Source organism: Manacus candei, unplaced genomic scaffold (genome assembly GCF_025592945.1).
Source record: "Manacus candei isolate 608988 ecotype Guabito, Panama unplaced genomic scaffold, ASM2559294v1 h1tg000028l, whole genome shotgun sequence".
In the NCBI taxonomy this organism is placed as follows: domain Eukaryota; kingdom Metazoa; phylum Chordata; class Aves; order Passeriformes; family Pipridae; genus Manacus; species Manacus candei.
The window spans coordinates 15,368,187-15,389,731 of record NW_026138076.1 but is presented as its reverse complement, the minus strand read 5'-3'; the positions used below and the strand labels follow the sequence as shown (position 1 = coordinate 15,389,731).

At 36.3% G+C, this 21,545-nt stretch overlaps 1 protein-coding gene across 14 annotated transcripts in view; it reads right to left on the bottom strand.

The window, feature by feature from the left end:
* The window catches only part of SORBS2 (sorbin and SH3 domain containing 2), a 161,581-nt gene that overhangs the window by 60,993 nt on the left and 79,043 nt on the right, over positions 1-21,545 (bottom strand). For 6 of the 14 annotated variants that reach the window (XM_051790649.1, XM_051790640.1, XM_051790650.1 and 3 more), the window contains exons 3-6: positions 20,141-20,190; positions 13,305-13,397; positions 12,691-12,717; positions 11,571-11,695 (exon numbers count right to left, since the gene is read on the bottom strand). In XM_051790649.1, coding sequence (XP_051646609.1) covers positions 11,571-11,695; positions 12,691-12,717; positions 13,305-13,397; positions 20,141-20,150 — 255 coding nt within the window. In that variant the 5' untranslated portion in view covers positions 20,151-20,190. Of the gene's footprint in view, positions 1-2,353; positions 2,834-10,035; positions 10,639-11,570; positions 11,696-12,690; positions 12,739-13,304; positions 13,398-20,140; positions 20,191-21,545 lie in introns of all 14 variants that reach the window. The other 8 variants (XM_051790645.1, XM_051790646.1, XM_051790647.1 and 5 more) reach the window with 4 other exon arrangements.

The window sequence follows — 21,545 nt, the reverse complement described above, 5'->3', positions numbered from 1 at the left end:
CTAGGTATGAGGTTTAAAATTCCTGTAGGTTGCCTGAGCATTAGAAAGAGCAGTTCTCTGGACTTCTGAATTAGAACAGAGAAATGCATCCATCTGGGACTGGATCTGCTTTCTAACTTTCCCTCTGCTGAGACAGGTAACAAGGAGAAAGAGGTCCCATTACAGATGTCTGAGCAGTTCTGTGCAAGAATGCTACACAGCACATCACTGACTTCAAGACACTGAATTAGGTTAAAATCCTCAGGATCAATTCTTGAAGATCAAAACAGCTACAGAACTTTGGAAGAGGCAAAGATCTAATGTGTACAAGTTTCCATTAGATTTCATAATTTCAAACCACAGAAACAAAAAGAACCCACGAAAAGTACAGGGAAAATGTCCATAACTGGAATAGAATCTTTTGCTTGGAATATTTTGCAATTTTGCTTATTCAGCTCTTCCTGATACTGCTTCTTCTTCTTAGAAGAGTTGGTTTAAAACTTCTTTGCCTAAGCTCTCATTAAGAAACTCAAGAGTAAAGAAACATCCCCAGTGTAGACAGAAAAGTCTTTGAAAGTGGGTACAGTGCTGGACAGCCCAATCCTATATTACTTTTATCATTCTCTCAGTGGTTTTCATCTAAAAAAATCAACAACAATCTCCTTTGAGAATGAAGATCATTACAGGAGCAGAGCCACTAGCAACATATATGTGTGTGCCACCAGCTTCCCCATCATTTTGTCATTTCATGAATGCATTTATAGCCATCTGGCCCTCCTCTACAGAGGGTGGGAGATGAAGACTTTCTATACTGCAGAGTTGGGTCTTGCCAGCAGTTTAATTTCTGTGGGGCTCTTACGATGTAGGGCTTTTTGGGGACTTGGTGGGAGACTCATCCTTTCAGTTTGTCCATCAGTGGTGAACAGCTGTTATGCTCATCCCTGCCATGTCTACAAGAGAAAGTGGTGGTCAGATCTGACTATTACATAGCCTTCTACAGGGAGACTACACAAAAAAGGAAAGAAGGACCAAGTGTTTGCTTTAGCTTGCAAAAAATGGTGCTCAAAGAAAACAAATAGAGGTAGCTATTTTAGAAGTAGGCTAGAAGAAAATATAAATGTTCCATGCTTCCCATAGCTCGTAAATGGTCATGCAGTGACCGTGTCTGACCAGTCTGTACTAATAATGGTATCTTTGGTTACAACTACTGGGTTGTATGCAGATTCATAGTACTGATTCTAAAAAAAATAAAATGGTTTCAGAGCTGTATTACAAGAGTTGGGAATTACAGCTTTTACATGCCTCCTATTAATATTACTTTTTTAGCAGCATCCAGAGCACTGAAAACAGATCATTGACTTTCCAGGTGACTACGTGAAAGGTTGGGCTCAAAATACTTTTTGTAAAATATATATGAAGCTTTAAAAATATATGCACTGTTTGTTCTTTTCAGACTTGAAAATTACAGTACGCTGAAGCATTTGTACAAAGTTTGAACACTGGTGTGACCCAATAAAACTCTGGATTCAGAACATCTCTCTGTTTTGCAATTCAGCAACAAATTGCTCAATTTAAATGAAGGCTTTGTTCTGACTCATTTTAATCATGTGGATAATCTCAAAAGAAATCAGAAGTGATCTGGATTTGACCCAAATTCCATATCTTCTTTCTACACATATAAGAGTGTACTGAGATACAGAAAAGGGAATGTACATGAAGTGTCTAACTGCATACTGTTTGTTTTCCTTGACTTAACAAAGAGAAGAGGACAACTGGGTAATACAAGACTATTTATGAAGTTCAATCCTAAAAGAAACTGTGCTTAGGAGAGTAAAAGGTTAGTTAGAGGAGATAAAACCAGTTTCATGCAATCGGTGGTCACAGCTGGGGAAAAAACTGCATTAAATGTTTCCAACATTTACTATGAATTTACAAATTACATTACTGATATCTGTATCTCAGTATAAACCAAAAATGGTGGTAGCCCAAAGGCTACAAACATATACAAATATACAAGCCAGTATATTGCTAACAGTATTTTAAATAAATCTCTTCAAACTGTACTTGCTTGCTTTTGATGCATTTGGAACAGATATTTATTGAACTTAACTTCTTTTACTTTAAGCAATGTGTTTGATACACCTTAGCTGACCACACAAGTGTGTGACAACTTAATATCATTTCCTACTACCAAATCTGATACGCCAATGATTTTTTTTAAACAACTGTTGCAAAACACTGTCAGACTGCACACATGGAAAACTACTAACAAAATACTTGTATGTGTAACAGGATAACAGACAAGTTCGAATTCTGTTCCCCTTTGACAACCTGTTTGAACAAAATGGATGAGGAAAAAAGGAAGCATAATTACATGAGAAGTGGCAGCAGTGTTGGTTAAGGTGGTGCCATCTGACACAGCAGACATCTGGCTCAAGGTTGGGGAAGGTGTTTCAGAGCAGTCAGTAGTATCATAGCTACAAGTCTGCAGCTCATCTAGAATGGCTGTGGAGGACTCACTCACTGTGCGGGAGGAGCACTCACTCATGGCAGAATCTGTGCTTACAGAGGCTGTTTCATTCCTGTGGATAATACTTTCAGAAGCTAGGTATGGGCATTTATATGAAAATTGTGAAAGGGCTGGGGTTTTATAAAAATGTGAAGGCAAAAAATCATCAAGCGTTGGCAAAGAATATTGTACTAGATGGGTGCTACTGTCTGGTGAGAAAGAGGCTCTGTTAACTGGTACCACAGGAGAAGGAAGAGGCAGTGGAGAAGCTTCTGTTGCTGTTTGTCTGTGTGTCTGTGAAGCATTTACCTCCATCACAGGGGCAGTTACTTTCTGGTTTCCAAGCTGAGATTCGAGGAAAAAAAATAAGAAAAGAAACAGATTACTAAATGAATAAAAACCTTTTCCCTTTGGCTCTTGCTGGGTGTAGGAGAATTACAAAAGCGTAAGTTTTTCAGCCACCCGAGGAAGTTCACATTCACATGGATTAGGAAATAAATCAACCACGCTCTATATTAGACTAGGAAAACATAAAAGAAATGAATGCATAAAATAATAGTGGAAGCAATGCCAGAAACCATAGTGTGCTGAGTATGAATAATCATAATGACTGCAAATATTAATGATCTCCATTGTGCACAGAGAAGGTTCACACTATTTTATACTTCACATAAATATGAGGCTAGAAAATGTCATATCCATTTTGTTCTCAAAACGAAAAATGTATCTGGAAGTCTGATTTCCATAAATGTTACTCTGTTTTGTTTTTTTTTGTCTAAGACAGGTATTATTTTGAAATTAACCATAATATAAAGATAAGCAAGACTGCAAGCTAAAAGAAATACTACTAATGAATGTTCCTATGATCTGAAAGCAATAGGTGGTGGAATTTTTTGCCTCTTGTGACAGAATACATCTTCTCCACTGCCTCTCTAATAAAAATATTTGGATGATTTTAGAATTTCCAAGCACCCTGGAAGCACCCTGTCAACCTGCTCTATAAGGTGTATGCATAGGAGTCTTTTCAACATTAGAGGATACAAGGATTGTTAGGGTAACTGGTAGAAATCTGAGAAACAACAAAGACTGGGAGCAGAAGGACAGGGATGACTTCATACTGGAACAAAACACGCTAGTTGTTGGATTCAGCATAGTTCCTTAAAAGTGTAAGGGAACAGCCTCATGAGTGCTTCTGAGAGCTGCCACACAATGTATGAGTTTTCTGTTATTTCAAATGAGCCACAGGGCACTGAGTTTAAACTAGTCCTGCAACCGGCTTTTTGCATCTGCAACTCTATTTTGAATTAAAGATACATGAAAAGCATGTTGGCATCTAATATTTGTTAAACAGCTGCACAAATCCTTCTATACTGCCTATTAACTACAAGCTTTCAATCAATTCCTGAATTATGTCAAAATACTGCCTACTTCAGCACTAATGGTTTCACTTTTGATAGGGCTGAGGAAGTCTGGAATAGCTGCTGTGAAAGAGTGTTTGGGAATTTAAATTTATGTAAAATAGAGGACAATAAGATACCATGTGTAGTAATTACTACTTGAAAAGCAACATTTAGTCATAGATATCACATTGTTACCAGTAATATAGTTATTTCCTATGCTTAGACTAGGCAGATGTCTTTAATCATTCAAAAAATGTTTCAAACCATCAGATTAAAATGCCATTTTGGTATTTTAATCCAAAATCTGAAAATATCTTCTAAAGCCCTTATGGAAGACTTGGAACACGACCCAGATTATGCTACTTATGAGAGGTCACTGGGGGTCCAGTTGCATAATTCTTGCTGAGATCAACTAGAATTTACACAAATAACCTTGATGAGGTCAGTGGGACCATCCCTATGAATAAGCATTTCAGGAAAGAATCTTAAGTATGTGAACAGATATCCATCACTTGATTCAAAAGAAATCTTTGGCATTAGTGGACCTCTAGGGTACACAAAAATAGCCAAAAGTTGCTGTTAAAATCAGCAGTTAAAACAGTGAAGAAACTTAGTCAAACAGCTTAAAATCCCAATCTTATTCACAGCAATATTTCAAATCTACAATTGAACAAACCCCCTCATAATCTTTTCATAGAGGAAATCTGAACAGATTAATTCTTAATCAAAAATATGAATAATTGAGTGTATAGACTATAAAAGGGCATAGAATTTTTAGAGAGATCTAACTTGCCAATGGAGACATCAAAAGAACAATGGAATACTATTAAAATTAATTTAATGAGAAATTAAGATGGCTAGACAGCGTAATATATCAGGAGTTTAAGATGTATGCATTTACATACACATATAAGAGACAGTAATTTCACTTCACAGGTACCTAAAGGGAAGGCAGAATTATATTCATGATGAATTTCATCATCTATGTAATAATTCAAGATCTCCAGCAAAATACATGAACCAGGAGATCATGGTGCAATTATGAGTCAGAGCCAATAAGAAGCTTTGAAGTTCCTGAGACAGGATATCCTCTCAGCATTCCCAGAAGAAAAGTTATATATGACTGAGCCAAAATACGTGAATTCATCTCATATTGTTAAAATAACAGGAATTTTTGAAGAGTTGAGAAATCTAGTAAACCTTCTGGCTTTGAACTGAGAAGATTTCTTGCATGCTTGAGAAAAGAAGGGATGGACAACACAAGAACAGATATTCAGGGTGCATCCAGAGAGCTAGTGAAATTGAGTTTTTAAAGAATTTAATTCACTGTGTTTGGCAAATAATAGCTGATTTCATCAAGCCAAATTCTTAAAAATAATATAAAGTTATTATTCTTACAATATGGGTAGAAGGAATGCAGAAATTCTAGGTACTAATTCCCAACATGAAGCTTCTCAGCTCTGTAGAGTAAAACTTCTACTCTGCCTGGTTATAGAATTCTGTTGTAGGTATAACCATTACTCTGGGAAAAAAGTGGCTTAAATTGTCATTTAAAACAGCATTGTTTTTGAAAACTGATTTACACCATTTAAAAAATATGCAGTCTTGGTAAATTGTAAACAGATATAACTGGCTACTACTAATCCATATTTTTCACTGCAAATGAAATCTCATATATATCACAGTGAAAAAATATGAGAAGGACAAGGTGAATGCATTTCAGAAAACGTTTAATACTGGTTCCACTTAGCAAGCTTCAGATTAGGTTTGTTATTGATATAGCACAAGAAATGCTAGCAGCAGTCACGCAGATTAAATGCCAGACAAGGATTTAATGAGATTGATGAAAAACTAGTTAGACTATGTAACTATCTTGGGTTGTGAAGCGACACTTGAGAAACAGATTAATGCCATCAGTCTTGAAGTGAATTGAAGGCCTCAAGTGCAGCTTTCTGATGGTCCTTAGCAACACTTCCCTTCCTTCAAATAGTAAAATGTTAGGCCTGAAGAACACAGTTGCTACCCAATTCACATGAAGTAGACAGGTGACCCTAATATGGGTTTCAAAACCAGTCATCTATCATTTTAATGCAAGATCTGTGGGGAGTGGTATGAAATTACTAATGACACCAAAGTACTGGCCTTGCTTCAACAGTCAAGACACAGATAAGGAGACTCAGAGATAAGTGAATAAACCCATTTTGTTAATACATAGCAGAGTTTAGTAGTCAACAATCAAATTACACCCATACATTTGCACAAATGGGTAAAAATACCTCTATTTTTTAACTGTTAAAAGCTGATGTCAAATCTCCAAACTGACACTGCAAGTTCTATTTCTATGCCCATTTTTATACCTAGCCCTCTTATTCAAAACTCACTATATGGAGGTGGAGTTCAGTCCTTGTTTAAAACCAGAATACTGATGCAGAGCTTAAAATGAAAATTATGTGCTCAATTTTCTTTGTTTCACATCTGTCCCCAATATTGAAACCTGTCTTCTCTGTCTTCTATATCACTCTATGTATTGTCAATACCTAATAAACAGTAACGTACTAAAAAAAGTGATTCAGAATTTTTTTTATTCCAGGCTTATTTTCCTTGATCTACTTTTCTACAGTTTTAAGGCTAGGAAAAGAAACACTGCTATAGTAGTTTTTATTCCTCCGGGACATCAGGACTAAAACAAGTGTTCTCTCATCTGAGGAATTCAAATAACAGGACAAATGTTTTGCATCCTCAAATTCAGAGAGCAGTATTTAGAACAACAGGCAACTTAGGAACCCAGAAACAAAATAAACATAAAAATATCAAGTGATTATTTCTGAAGATGCAGCTCAGAATTCTTCATTAGTTTAAAACTTCTTGTAAGAAACTTGGACATCATCTCATACTAAGAAACACTAATTTCTCTGTTAAAACAGATTTGCTTATTTCTCCTGTATCTGCAGTATGGTACAAAGCAGCAGCATCTCTTGAGACTGTAATAATGTAAAAAAACCCTATTATTGAGTAACTTGAATGCTTCTATTTTGATATATACTTTTAAGGGGTTTAACCTTTCTCTGAGTAGGAGTGTTTATAAAATGTCATTCAGTGAGTCATACCACACTTCTGCTTGCTCCTAAAGTTTCAACAGATAAGCTCTGAAATGAAGTGCAAATAGGAGCACAAGATACATTAACTTGGACCATATAAGCTCTCTTTTGACTGTATATTTCCAAACTTTGTAACATAACAGAAATGTATATGTTCACTACACACAGATATCCACAGATGAACAGTATTTCTCATTTGCCATCTCTTAAGAAGTGATGATTAGCTGATCTTGCCTCATTCTCCTCCACATACATAAAACCAGATGCAGAAGGAGAAATGCAACTTTCTGAGTGTACTTTTGAAAGTTTCTGTGGCAGCTTTGAACGTTGCTGGTAGGACTAATTTACACTCTGAGAGCGTCCCTTGAGGATACATAAAACCTATGATCTGCAAGTACAAAAGCATTTTAAATCATATACCAAGTCCTGCAGAGCTTGCAAATCTAAAACAATCTTATAAATGAAAGTACTATCATGCATACTGAAAGTTTTCTATGAGAGGAAAAATTGTGAATTGATATCATGAAATATATATATATGATATACCATGATATACAGCACTAAAGGGAATTATAATTTTTGGCATTAGTTAGAATACTTTCAAGGTTTCAAACCAAGATCTGAGTCAGAAAATAAATATTTTTACACATACAGCTTCAGCCTTTATTTCTAACTTTAGCTCACGGCGTCCTCATTTTGGAACCTCCCCTGATGCAAAATTTTACACACCTCACATGCTGATTTGTACTCTAGTTTTAGATAGGTATTTTAATACAGTCAGCAAAACCTACTGGCTCCATGACTCAACTGTGATGCCAAATACATGTCTTCATTAGAATTTATTCCAAAGTTGAACATCATGGAGGATGTCAGCTGAATTTTGCAGACAAGAGACCAATAAAGGGATACAGCTTGAAAAGTTGGCTACACTCCTTAATGATCTTTGTGATAACTGAATTTTTTATCATTTTATTCAAAGCAACCCAGTTGCCAAATTTCTGATAGTTCCTCCCACACAATGAAACCGAGAAGGCAGAAAAATAAGTGTAGAATTGCCAAAAAAGGCACAGTTACTTTTCTGATTTTTTTCAGCTCATACCAGATTCTAAATTAAAAAGAAACTGCAAAATATGTTTTGACTTTTAAAATCCTAAATAAAAGTATGTAGAAGATAAATTTTTAGTCCTTCTGATTAGACTTTGAATATTTGCAATTACTCTTGTTTATAAAAAAGTATTTCCCCTAATCCTTGTTAGCTGTCATACAACTACTTTCTGTTTGAGAGATAATTTGATTTATCTGAGCATTTATAATGCATCATATTCTAACAGGCTGAAAAACTATTTTTAAGTGAGGAGATAACATAACACAGAAGTTGCATTGACCCCACCTACACACCTACACCTGTTCTACTGTCAGTATCCCCTGATGCCCATATTTAAAAGACTTGCAAGCCTGTCCTTTATAATCTTCCTATCTACTAGAAAAAGCTGTTGCTCTGCTTTCCTTACTGTTTCTGACATGATTTCTTTACTGTGGCTCTTGCTTGAACTGACTTGTTCTACCTGACAAAAATCACTGAGTAGCAGACTGGTTCTTCTAAAGGGTAAAGCAACTTTTTTTCCTCAAAATGTTCTTAATTTTATGCCACCTAAAAGAAGGGTTTAAAATGATAGTTTTGTGTCTAGTCTTGAAAAAGACAAATGTGATTAATCCTTCTGTGCTCCCACTTTTTAATGGAGTCAATTCAAAAGGAGCATTGCAGACTGCTGCCATATATTTTCACAGAGCTTTGTTCTGATCAAAATTTTTACTTGGGACTTGAAAGGGAAAACAGATATATTACAACTTTAAAACTATCTTGTTGCTAATGTAGATACTTGAGGCTTCCAGAGTAGAGACTTGGTTGAATGTGATGCTCTGAAAGAACAACAGTCTGGGAAAGCAGATGTGTTACTACTGTTGAGAACAGGGCTGTCAATGGACTTTTCAGATTGCAAAATAGTGCCATATTTAATTCAGAGTAGCCTCACTGCTTCCAGCAGAACTAGATGAACACAAATATGCCATGACGGGATCCTCACTCAGACAAAGCTTTGAGGCACATATGCTTAGATCTATAGCAATCTCTACCTCCAGCTAAAGGCTTTCCAACATAGATAAGCTGGTATATCAGTAGATATACTAGAATAATTAACTTTTTATATAGCAAAATCTTAACGTGACTAAGTAAAGCAAAGTAGAAATGACAAATTTTATTCAGAGCTCTCCTTTTGACTAGTGTGTATTCACTGCTGCTTTATTGGTCCCGGGCTTATTTTATTTGACTCAGTGACTTTCTGAATGGTGATAAACCCTGCTCAGACTCCGCTGGTCCTAAGCTGTGTGCTTGATAGTCCTGTTTCTCCTATATGAGGTCAGTACAGCTAACAAAGATTTTTCATCTCATAGGCATAAGGGGAAACAGAGGGACTTAAAAGTTCAGTGCCCTGTGATGTTTCATATGGAGGTCATTGACAAAAAGATTTTATCAGCCCATTTTCTTTTAAGAGCGCAACTGCACAGGACACACGGCAGTGCCTAGCCTTGCAGAAAGCACCCACTGACACAATTTATTTTTTGTGGGCCTAGCAAACTGGCAGAGCTGCTCCTGTAGAACTCCACCCCACAACCAACCTAACCCTTTTCTATCCATACTCGATCCTTCCAGCATCTATGGCAGTATAATGCTCTAATGAGACCCTCTCTAGGAAGAGCCACTAAAGCAGATGCATTGTCTACAATGCACTCATTTCCTATAGTGCATTTGACCTCCATAAAGTACTCACAGAGGAACAAAGTCTGCCACCCAGCTCAGCTAGATAATTAATCTTTTAAAAATAATCTTCAAAAAACTTCAGGTTTTGTTCATTTCTGTTTGGATCCATGTGACAGGTAGTTTTACCCAGAAAACATAAGATCTAACTTTGATAATGTAAGTATAACTAAACAGATGGTTATTAAGTGATTCATGAAGATCTAAAATAAAAGATGGAAAAATTAAATATACCACATGGCATTCTGCAGCCTGTGAAGAAGGAAGAACTGTAGACTTTTGTCCCAAATCCTTTGAAGACATCTTTGAAGTGTCTGGAGAAATACTAGGTGGATGTTCTTGGATTTCAGGCTCTGCTTTATTGTCAGGGGAGGAAGCTATCTGAATGGAAAGAGATGCTGTGTGTATCTCAGGCATGGGGTTACAGGCAGGTGAGACAGGCCTTTGTGGAAATACTGGCTCTTCAACAGGCTCGAGCTGTTGCTGTGAATTACAATGAACGCTACTTGCTGGGTCACGTGTCCGGGTTAATTTCAGGGTAGATACCTTACGTTTTTGAGACTGTTGCCTCTGGCCTTGATGGAAAGTAGTACTTATACCAGCTACTGGGTTTGTGCCTGCACTGGAGTTTGAGGTCAGTGGTTTAATGATTTTTTGTGCATAGGACACACTTGTGTTAGATATTTGAAATGACATTGTCTCCTGAACAGACTTCTCATTAGTGTAATAGGCAGTATCTGTGGGATGGTATTTAGCTGGACCAGCTGTTACTGCCTGGAGATTAATTTCATTCTTGTGATTAGTTACTCTTGCTTTTCTAGGGGGTGGCAGAGGTGCCTTAGTTGCCAAAAGCATCCACACACAGCAAAATAACATTGAAGAAGAAACAGAAAGAAAGTAAATGTTAGCAGGAGATACAACGCAGTTTGACTTTTATCTTTAAATAAAGGAACTGGTAACTTAAGGGCCTTCATCTCAACATTGCCCAATTCAATGGACAATAAAATGGCTGGATTCCCACAACCTTTTCCTGTGCAGTGCTGTACAGCTTCTGTTTAGAAAGTCAGATGTTCGATTTGTTCAGAGTAAACTGGGATCAGAAGGGAGCCCACAATCATCTATTTTCTTTTAAAAAATAATTCTTACACTGCATAAGAGTTATTACTGTGAATTTGTTCAGGTAGGTAAGTACTCCATGATATTAGATCGCAAGCTATTATTCACAAGTAAGATACATATATAAAACACACAGAGCCTCTTAAACCTTTGAATTAAAGTAGTAACAGAGATAGTATTAAAATTGGTAAGTTGATATTTTTGGACAGATAAATATGTTTCCAAGTCTGGTTTTTACTTAAGCATGCTCCAATTACATTGTTCCGCAAAACAGGTAGAAGCATTTTCTACCTTATAATTAATAAACCCTTATTCTCAGATATTTTGATGACTGGTGCATTTTTCCAAGTGTAAACTATTAATAAATACTCTTTGAAGTCTGGGAATACTCCTAGAAAGCTTTTACTTGTGTATGACCTACTTTTATTTAGATGTTTGTCTTGCTCATTGAAAGCAATTTCTGGTAATTAACCTAGAGGCATACAGCCTGTGTGGAGAATGCTTTATTTATGCAGTAAACCAGTTTGTAATGACCCATATCTGGAAGACTTCAGGACAATGTTCCATAGAGGTATCCCATCTATATTTGCTGTCCCCCCAGAAAACCCCACACACAAATGGCATAGCATGAAACTCAGTGTGTTCAGTTTTACCTGAGTTGGTGATTTTTTATCCTGTAGATTTGGCCGCACACTCCTAAAACCTTTTGCTGAAAGAGATGAACTGCTAGCGTCTCCATTCAGTGTCTCTCTACTTCCATTATTGTAAGATCTCCAAGCTTTTGTAAAGAAAAAAGAATCAAACCATTTTTTGGTGTGTGATTAGTAGATGTCTATATTGCTCTCAACACAGCAACTCAGCTACTAAACAAACTGTGGAAAACTTTAGCTACTACTCAACTGACACGGCTGCTGTTATTACCATGGAAGTTAAAAGAACACAGAAAAGCTGCCTCTCTACAAAATATTGGTCTTTAAAATTTAGAAAATTCAAGCACTGAAAATTCTGCTGGTAATGGCAGTTTGAGATCTCCCCACAACTTTCATAGGACTATAGATTTTAACCTTGGGAGTACTTTTGGGATACTGGTGCTTCAGCTCCTGTACAAAGCAGGCTGAAATACTTTCACAGATTAGGTTCTCAAACTTCACAGCTGTGTTGGATTTTGAAAAATATCCTAGCTCACATAAACTTAGTTGGTCATGGCAGTTTCACAAAATTTCACCACAATACCCAATTAATTGTTCCACTAATGTATCTTATTGCCAAATCCAAATGACACCTCAATTTTCCAGCCAACCAACCGACCAGGTTTTTTCCTCTATTCTCAGACCTGCGATGCCCTCAAGACGTTGTCCAAACATAGAGGGAGATGCTGAACACAAAATACTGTAAGAAGCTGGGAAAATTAACACATTATGTGAGCAGGCTGCTAAATGAGGTGGGCAGAACTTGCAATCCTGAGTAAGACACTAAAAAGGAAATAGCAAGTACCACTGAATGGTGTCACAGTGATAAAGCTAAAGGTGGCAAATTAGCAGTCTATTTTCTCCCACACAATTCATTTTCCTGACAACATATTCTGTGTTATAGGAAATAACTGCTTTCAAATGAGACCTGAATTTGAAGTCTTAACCACTAGCAATTATGATTACAGTTTCAGCAGCGCTTTCCTTAAAGAATGAGGAAGTATAGAGTAATGAAATCAAATAAATAGAAGATTGTTGTAACTGGTATTGCACTGATGCATAAATAACACAGTGTTTTATTTACCTGAATCTGAAGACTGAGAATCAGACCCTGAAAAAGAAATATCCAATACTAATTTGTGCTAGAAATAAATTAATTTTGCAAAACCATACAGGGGTATTGATAAGAAGCAGTTCTGCCTGTCTACTGAATATTCTGTGTTTTTATTGTTTTGAATATTTTTAGGAAAACATGCTTGATAAATGATTTTTTAAAAGTTAATCTGGTTTCTGAAAATCATTTTACAACAACATTCAGATTCTTTTCCTTAGAGAAGTGCTTTAAAATCAAATTTCAATATAAAAAGTTTGTAATAAACAAAACCTCTTTTTCATGCTATATTATCTTGAATAAAAAACAAGTGACATGAGACCCAAAATATGTATCAAAGGAAAAATTAATTTATAAATAACTGATTTTTCCTCAGTCTTCCTATTTTTTTTTTCATTAATGGCTACTAAGCATTGATAGAGAGAAATTAAGACCACTTTTTAAAGAGCACTGTAGAAGTAATAGATCTGTCAGAGGAATAGAAAATAGGGTTACCCTTCTCCTCCTTTCAAAGTAATATGGCAGGAATACATAACACCATAAAAAAAGCCATTTAGAAGTAGTCTCTTGCTGGTTAGTGGTTATACCTGAGGCCAATAGGTTTGGAGAACTCTGAACTCTCTTCACAGCTGTTAATGTGACAGACATTGCAGCACGTTTGCGAGCACACCCACCGCTATCTGGAAGCACAAAACAATACAGACAGCAGCCCCAGACAAAGGGAGCAAGCACATGCAACAAATCACAGTGTGAGATATGCCAAACATATATGAAAATAAGCGTGCAGTTAGGGAACTGCTGCAGAAATGTGTGTATTTGCAAGTTTGGCAGATTAGCAGAATACATAAAATTTCACAAGCTTTAAACAACAATAAACCTCACAGAAAATAAGCAAAGAAAGTAATATTTAATACTTAATCCACTAGGGAAATATACACATTCTGTTACCTGAAAGACTGCTTAATTACAGCTAATTAGTAAAAACAAAGTAATGAAGATAAAGGATTAAGCATTCCAGAGTAATATTAATCAATAATCTGCACTGTAAAATAATTTCATTGTACACATTAGGAAGACATCATTCAAAAACTAAGCTTCTGTTTGATAAGCTGACAAAGTACTTTTGTTAAGTCTTCTGGATCCTTTATGTTCAAGAAAGAAAATTACTAGGAAAGGCATATTTTTTTCTCATTTTGGTGGAACATCCTTGTTCTCCCTTTGCCCCTTTTTTATCTAATGGAAGATAAAACAAACATACGTCTGGAACTGAATAACATTGTGAGGGAATGATTAGAAATTTAAAATAATTTCAAACAATGAGGAATGAAAAAAACCCCTTTCTTCTGGATCTTGCACGTCTTTTTTTCCTTACTCTGCTCCTCTCTCACTGGAGCTGTCATCGCATTTTAGAAATACGATTATTATCATAATCGTGTTGTATTATCTTCTTATTATAAGAAGACATCTTTCCCATAACTTAGCATTTTAGCAACTTTATCATAGTTGTACAAGCAAGTTAATAAATATTACTCTATTTATATATTACATTTAGCTAGAATTTTTTTTGCTCTTCACTATAATAATTATTTTAATTTTCACATTTGATATTACTGAAATTTCATATAATACAAATATTATAAAGGCCTTTTTTATTTCTGTGACCTATGACACGAAAGTTTATTAAATTATGCTTAAAGAAGACCTGCAACCTATTTCTTATGATAACATGAGCCACAGAGTCATCTTTAACCTATATCTGCAAAAGAAGCAAGCTCCTGACATTCCTTTGCTCATTCCAATATTCCCCTGAAATAGCAGAGCCCTCTGGCCACCAGTCCTGCAGGATACACATTAAGTAGTTGTTAACATTGGCAAACATCAGAGTCACTGCCTCAGGTATAAGCAGTACCAAAGACCCATTGCCAGCTCCAAAGATCGAGGCAAAAGGTCAAATGATTTCAGTCAGCAGTAGTTGAACACAATACACTGCCTGCCATCAATTACTAGCCTTGTACAAGTGAAACAAAGTCAATGGATATCAAATCTTGCCCATTTGTTTTGGTTTGCTTACATAAATATAGAATGGCAACAGTAATTAAATTCACATTTTCCATTCTTGCATTCCCTTTCCCCCACCATCTACATATACTAGAGGTAATTCCAAGGAGATTTGATGATGTGTTGATACTGAAGCTCTGTTCTAACCTGAATATTGGTAGACTTTGACAGCATACTGTATTTAATACAAGCTAACAAGCAAACAATTTTGTTATACTGTCACATTTTTTATTAAAACAAAGTGATACTTTTTTGTAGTTTTTTAAGAGCTACCTTCCTGAATTTCACGATAGAGAAACTGAAGTGGGAAGAAAGGAGCACAACAAGAAAGCTGACAATGCATATTTAATTACTGTAACTTCAGGAAATTCTGCTTCAATTTAATTTTTAATGTAACTGAAATGAGTCAGAGTTTTATACTGATTGGATCCATAATCTAGTAAAGTGTTTGAAGTGGTTTCATACAAGTTAAATAAAACAGATGTTGTAACTTACTCTATAGATAGATGCATACAATATTTACCCTTATATGTAGAAGCCTATATGTAAGTCTGTACCTCCATTAATTATCAGTAGCTGTACAAAATAATGAGAGCCAGTTAGTACTCAATTTAGACATAACCGTACATTGATACCAGATTGAGTTGTGCAAAATTTCTAATAGAATATGAATGTGTGTGGCCAAGCACATTTTTATGCATGATGGACTTCACCTTCCTATCTTTGTTCAGGTCAGGCTCCTGTTAAGTCAAGGACATTGTATCAGAGCAAGAATCAGAAGAACCTGCATGCTGCCTCAAAAGAAGCAGTTTACAAACTGCTTCCCTTATCTGCATGGCCTTATACATTTAACTTCAAGAGGCTTATTCAAGCCTGTATTCCTTTTTCATAGTACATGAAATTGCCAGTAAATACTAGCTATATTCACCCAGATTCTTGAAGTCCAAATAACACCAAAAAGCCCTACGTCTGGGGTACAGAGTGTTAAGAAACAGTACGGGAGACTGATCTTCTGCTCATTTCACTTGAAAACTTTAAGCAATTAATAATGCACAGCTGTTACTTAAGGAAAATATGAGGGTGAGGCAATCTATATAAAATGTATGCATACATAAAAAAATATGTGGGCAAATATGTATACACATATTCACAATTCTTCTAACCTGAAAAATTGTTCAGGTATGAGCCCCGTCTTACTAAGTACTGCTTTAATATAGAAGCAAAGGAAACTTGAACCAGCTAATGTCTGCAAGCAATACTAGAACATGAAGTTGGGCAATAACTCACAATCAAAACAGCTGCCTAAAATGTAATTCCATCTTCTTTTTCTCTCGCTCCCTTAATTCTGTTTCTTTCCACATTTAACCATTTTCCACTGAATTCATAATTCCAGCAACTGCTCCCACTACAGACAGCATCACCCTAAGCGAGCTGTATCTCCATTTGACAAATAGTCTATTCGTTGGGTCCTGCTCCAAAGCAGGATGGAGCCAATTCAAAACAACATCATTTTCATTTAAGAACAAGCGGTGGGTTTCTTGAAAAGACTGTTTCAGAGAGTCAGTAAAAACAGTGGCATAAACAAAGTTGGCAAAAATGAAAGGATGGTGACCTTTTGTGAAGAGGTGAAAGAGGGGACCTGGGGCAGGAAGTTTTTAATAAGCTCTTACAGCTCAAAGAAAAGAAAAATGGCATCCAAACATAATGTTTACTGATTATTATTCTATTCACTGTACTTGCAAATGGTATCATCTTTCCCATTTTCTGCACAGCGTATTCAAGTTTAGAAGTCTTTAGACCAGCACTTCTTACTCCCTATTTGCATTTTGACCTGAGGCAAATATATAGCACTGAATCCAAAAGTCCAAGATAGACAACGCTGCTGCCTCTCTGTGTCCCCAGGTCCAACCAGCAGGGAGACTGGAGATGTGCTCCCAGCAGACACATGTATACACCATGTACATACATGGCTGGACACACAGCTCCGAGCACTCACACTAACACAGATGGCACAATGGCCTCATCCCCCTCCCTTCTCTGGCTGAGCAGGATGAAGGTCCACTAGGCAGAATAGCACACATATACAGGGTGGATCCTTCCAGCAGTGGGGCTCAGACACTGAGTCTGCCACTCATTCCATGCCTGCACCACAGGGCACAGACTCTCCTAGGACAGCCCTGAGAGGGCCCTGGACAAGGGAGGCCCTCTCTTCCCTGGGTTTCCTTATTTTGTGTTCCTGCCTGCCCTTGTGTCCCTGTGCTTCTCTAGGCTTGTGGAAATAGGCCTTTGATGGTTCCTATGAGGGGACTGGGAGTAGCCTGGCAAGGCAGGCTATTACTTGGGCTTTCCCTCCTGCCACTGTTTCTCTGAACTCCTTTGTGGGTGTTCGGACAAACTTTTATCATATGATCTACACTGACAGGTGAACCTACTGTTATTTGGTTCTCTGGTGCTGCTAAAAACTAAATGTTTTGTAGAATGCCTGGAACACTGAAGCCAACCTAATTTGCTTTAGCGACCTAAAAGTGGTTTCACAATCTATTCAGGAACTCGGCATGGATCCAAGAAATTCTGTTCTTGTCTCCCAGACAAAATGTAAGAGATTAGTCCATGTGATGACTTCCACTAATAAATTTAACAAACAGAAAATATTTGCAGTCTTCCAGAATTGCATACTTTTCACTCTTGGCTGCTCTTTGTGTACTTCATCTAATGCAAACAGTGATCTTGTTTAATACCTTTAAAATTAGATGCATTTATCAAGAATGATCTGTGTGAAATTCAGCCAAAATATTTACAGATGGACAGTAAGAATCTATTTTAGCTTATTAACTTGTATCCATTTATTATACTTCATTGCAATTACCTCTTCCCCAACGTCAGCTATGCATGCACATACGTATAATGAACAGTAAGCACATTTATCTTGCATTTTAATCAGATGTGAGCTTCATGGCTGGCTTATGTTTTCTGTCATTTAGTCAGTCAAGTCACCACAGTAATGATGCTCATCAACCTGTAAAATACCTGAAGATTTACTGAGGAAAACCCCTGTGAACAGTTTAAAATACTATTCTGTTGATGATTGCTTAGTCTCGGTTTAAAAAGGTACACATTCTACTAGACTACTATTTTTAAATTATGACAGCATTTGAACACCAAAAGGAAACATGAGCCCAAAGTACCTTTGGTACTTCTGAAAACCTCTTCTTACCTCTATTTCTTTGCTTTTGCAAAAATGCTTCATTGCCTTATGCTGTTGAATATTCCTTCCTAACATGTTGTACAGAATTAACATCAAATGGTAAGAAATGCCTCCCATATATGGTAGAGTATTGAAAACCAAAGCTCTTCAAAACATTTTCTCTGTAGACAAAAATATCTTCCACAGGGTTTGCTGAGACAGACTGCCAAGTCTGCAGCCACAGGGAACACAGGATTAGAGGAACCCAGTTCTAAGCAGTAGATTTACTTTTTCTTTTTAAAGCTGCATATACACTAGCTTTGCCACTCCAGTAGTTACTGGTATCAGAGTGCTCATTTATCTGCAGGAGTCATTAATAAAATGCATATTTTTAAAACAAACTAGTGGCAAATCAATAGTATCTGATAACCTCCAACTGCATCACACACAAATTCCTGTTATGAAGTAGTGAAATAAAAAAAAACTGTAGCACTCATGTTCAAAAACAGCATAGTGTAAAAAGAAAAAAAAAAAGAAAAAGAGAAACAACTAGACCAGAACACCATGCAAAACAGCTTCCACCTGAGTCACTCTCTTCCTTAATAAAGTGATGCTGTAGATAGATGCAAAGATAGGTGCAAGATGTTCACTTTTGTACCTATTCACAGGTTATTTTATTTTATTTTTTTGTTACAGTCAGGAAACAATCTACATCAACAGAACTGATAGGAAATACCACATTTTTTGTCTACATGTTCTTTTAGTGCAGCTGGTAACATGCACATTAATATCAAGCATACATAAAATGAAAAATATTTTCACTGTGTAAGTGCAGAGCAGACTAAAGTTCAGCTTACAGTCATGATATCCTTAAGTAACGAAAGGATTTCAGGTGTGTTCAGGTCCTTAAAGTCTGTTTTCAAGGCTCCTGTGTGATCAGAAGACTCCCAATCCTCAACAGAAGACATTCAGCCACAGATTATTTAAATCTTATGTCTATCTCTAGCCACCCTAGTTAGCATTTGAAAAATAATTAAGAACAACCACAACTTTGGGGCAAAAATGCACAAACTCAACTGAGAAAATTATTTTCTCTGTCTTATTATACTTACAAATGTCATGGTTTCAAGTAAGCCAATACATTTTAACTTCGTACTAACAGATCTGTTAAAAAAAATGGGTCCTACAGAGTTCCAGTTGTTTGCGACAACAGGAAGCCACGAAGCCTGATTAATTCAGTGATCCATATAACGGCAACCTATACCATGGAAAAGGTAATCCCTTTGATTTAGAGCATGCTGCTGAAATTGAGGCTTCAAAGTAGTTCAGGTCCTCCAGTCCCACTTATCATGTCAGCTGTCAAGGTGCAGCACTATCGTCAATGATAAAACCACTAGTCTGGAAAGGATGGATATGTCTATCCTTGCACCACAGTTAATCTGCAAACCAGACAGTTCACCTATGGACCCTAAAGAGCTGACTGCAACTGAAAATTTACACCTGACATGAGTGAGGTGAGGATTTCAGCAGTCTGCTTTCAAGAGGCCTATTCCCATTTTCAGCACAAACAGCAGCATTATCTATTGACTTCAATAATTCAGGAGCAAATATTAGTATGCTGTCATAGATCATGAAGATAACTTCCTATAGAGTACTTAATTTGGTCAATACATCTGTCACATCAACTTGAGAGGAAATACAAACCTCTGTAAGTACAAAATAGTTATCCTCACCTGATATACAAGTGTAGCTAATAATAAGGGCAGTGTTTATATGTCCCTTAATTAAGTGACAGTACAGAATGAAAATAAAGCATTTTTAAAGCATGTGCATTTTCTTAGGAAAATGTGATGCTTTAACACCATTTTTTCATAGATGCTATGTCCTTATGTATTTTCACATAAAACATAAACACACGAAACTGATATTAACTTAAGCACAGAAGGCTAAACATGCATTTATATTTCACGTATCCATATATATCCATACATAGAAAAACATGTATGTAAATTTTATATATGGAATACAAATGCACATAAGCAGGCACACTATTAAAATATCCTGCTTAATTTGAGTACAGCAACAACTAAAATACAATTTGTTCACGAAAATTTGAATAAATTTGGGATTCTCTGCTCACAAAACAACACGTAAAAGAAAAATCTCACAGATGCAGCATACCTGTGTTCATTTTGACACTGGAGGTTTTGCTATAAAAGTCTTCAGATTTCCTGCGGGAAATAAAACGATCTATTAATTTGCACAAGATAGGAATGTGTGGTACAAAATGGCAGCAAGGCTTTTGGAGGCGTGGAGAGAGAACCACTGTGATACAAATGGCAGTCCTATTTTAACACAGCTTTAATTAAATTGGTACTGCTTGTCCTTCCAAAGTTAAAGATGAGCTGTCACTTCCATTATAAGCCACTCTATTTTCAACTGTTTAGTATCTCTGTTGTAAACACATGCTCTGAGATAAAAAACTGGTGATTAACTTTCGGTCTTGAAATTATAAAATAAAAATTATTCCCATACAGGAACGTGGAAATATTTTTAAAAGCTGCTTATAAGGTTTATTCACTCCTTTGTGCAAACAGAAAAATGTAAAGAGTAGGTCTCTACAAGTATTTTCTAAGCAGCCAAAGTTAGCAGGTCTTTTTCAATGGTTTATAAGTAGATGTTGTTTTCATCCAGTGATTTAATATGTCTCTAGAGACAACACTGACATTCGTAATGTTACTAGCTGTATTTCTATGCACAGAATCAGGGCATGTGTCTTGGCATCCACAGGAATCCATATCAAAACTCCCAATGGAATCAAGAGGTAGTGAATCAAGTCACTATACATCAACACGTTTTTTAATGGTTTGCACTGAAACAATGTAAAGTGCACACAAAGGTTGAATTTATTTAGATATCCTAACTCTATACAGTACTTACAAACAAACAAATAGTAAAACACTACAGACAAAACTACAACTGTAGAAAAAGCACAACATCCTACATTAAGTGCCGACTTTAACCTATGGATGTCACAGGATAAACTAGACATTATTTTCTATCTACTACTGGTTTATGGCATAGCTTTATTTTAGGATTAGGAGCTTTAATACCTCTTCTATTCAGGTTCTTTTAGAGAGAAAAAGATAGATACAGAAAATGTTTCCAATGGCATTCTGTATACTGGCCAGTCTCAGCTGTATCGTTACATATACACTGCCCACTATAATTTACTTCAGTAAGTGGGCAGACATGCTGGAGACCAAAATACTGAAGGCTAAAAAAAGTCATTCTCCCTCTGCACTATTCCCACATCAGGCCCAGAATAAAACAAAGGGAAAAATCAGAATTTGTAATGTAATACAGCTTCAAAAAATAAATTAAAAATACAAACTGCCTGGCTATGTTGAAGTAAGTCAGAAGGTATGCACGAGGGACTGTTTTCATAATGGGAGACTCAAGGTACTAATTAATACAAGTAAACAAAATACCAAAACAGAATTCCAGTTAAACTCTACAAGAAGTCTGAATAACTGTACCTCTCAGGTAACACGTATATTGCTGTATTCTCTTGTATTTTTAACAA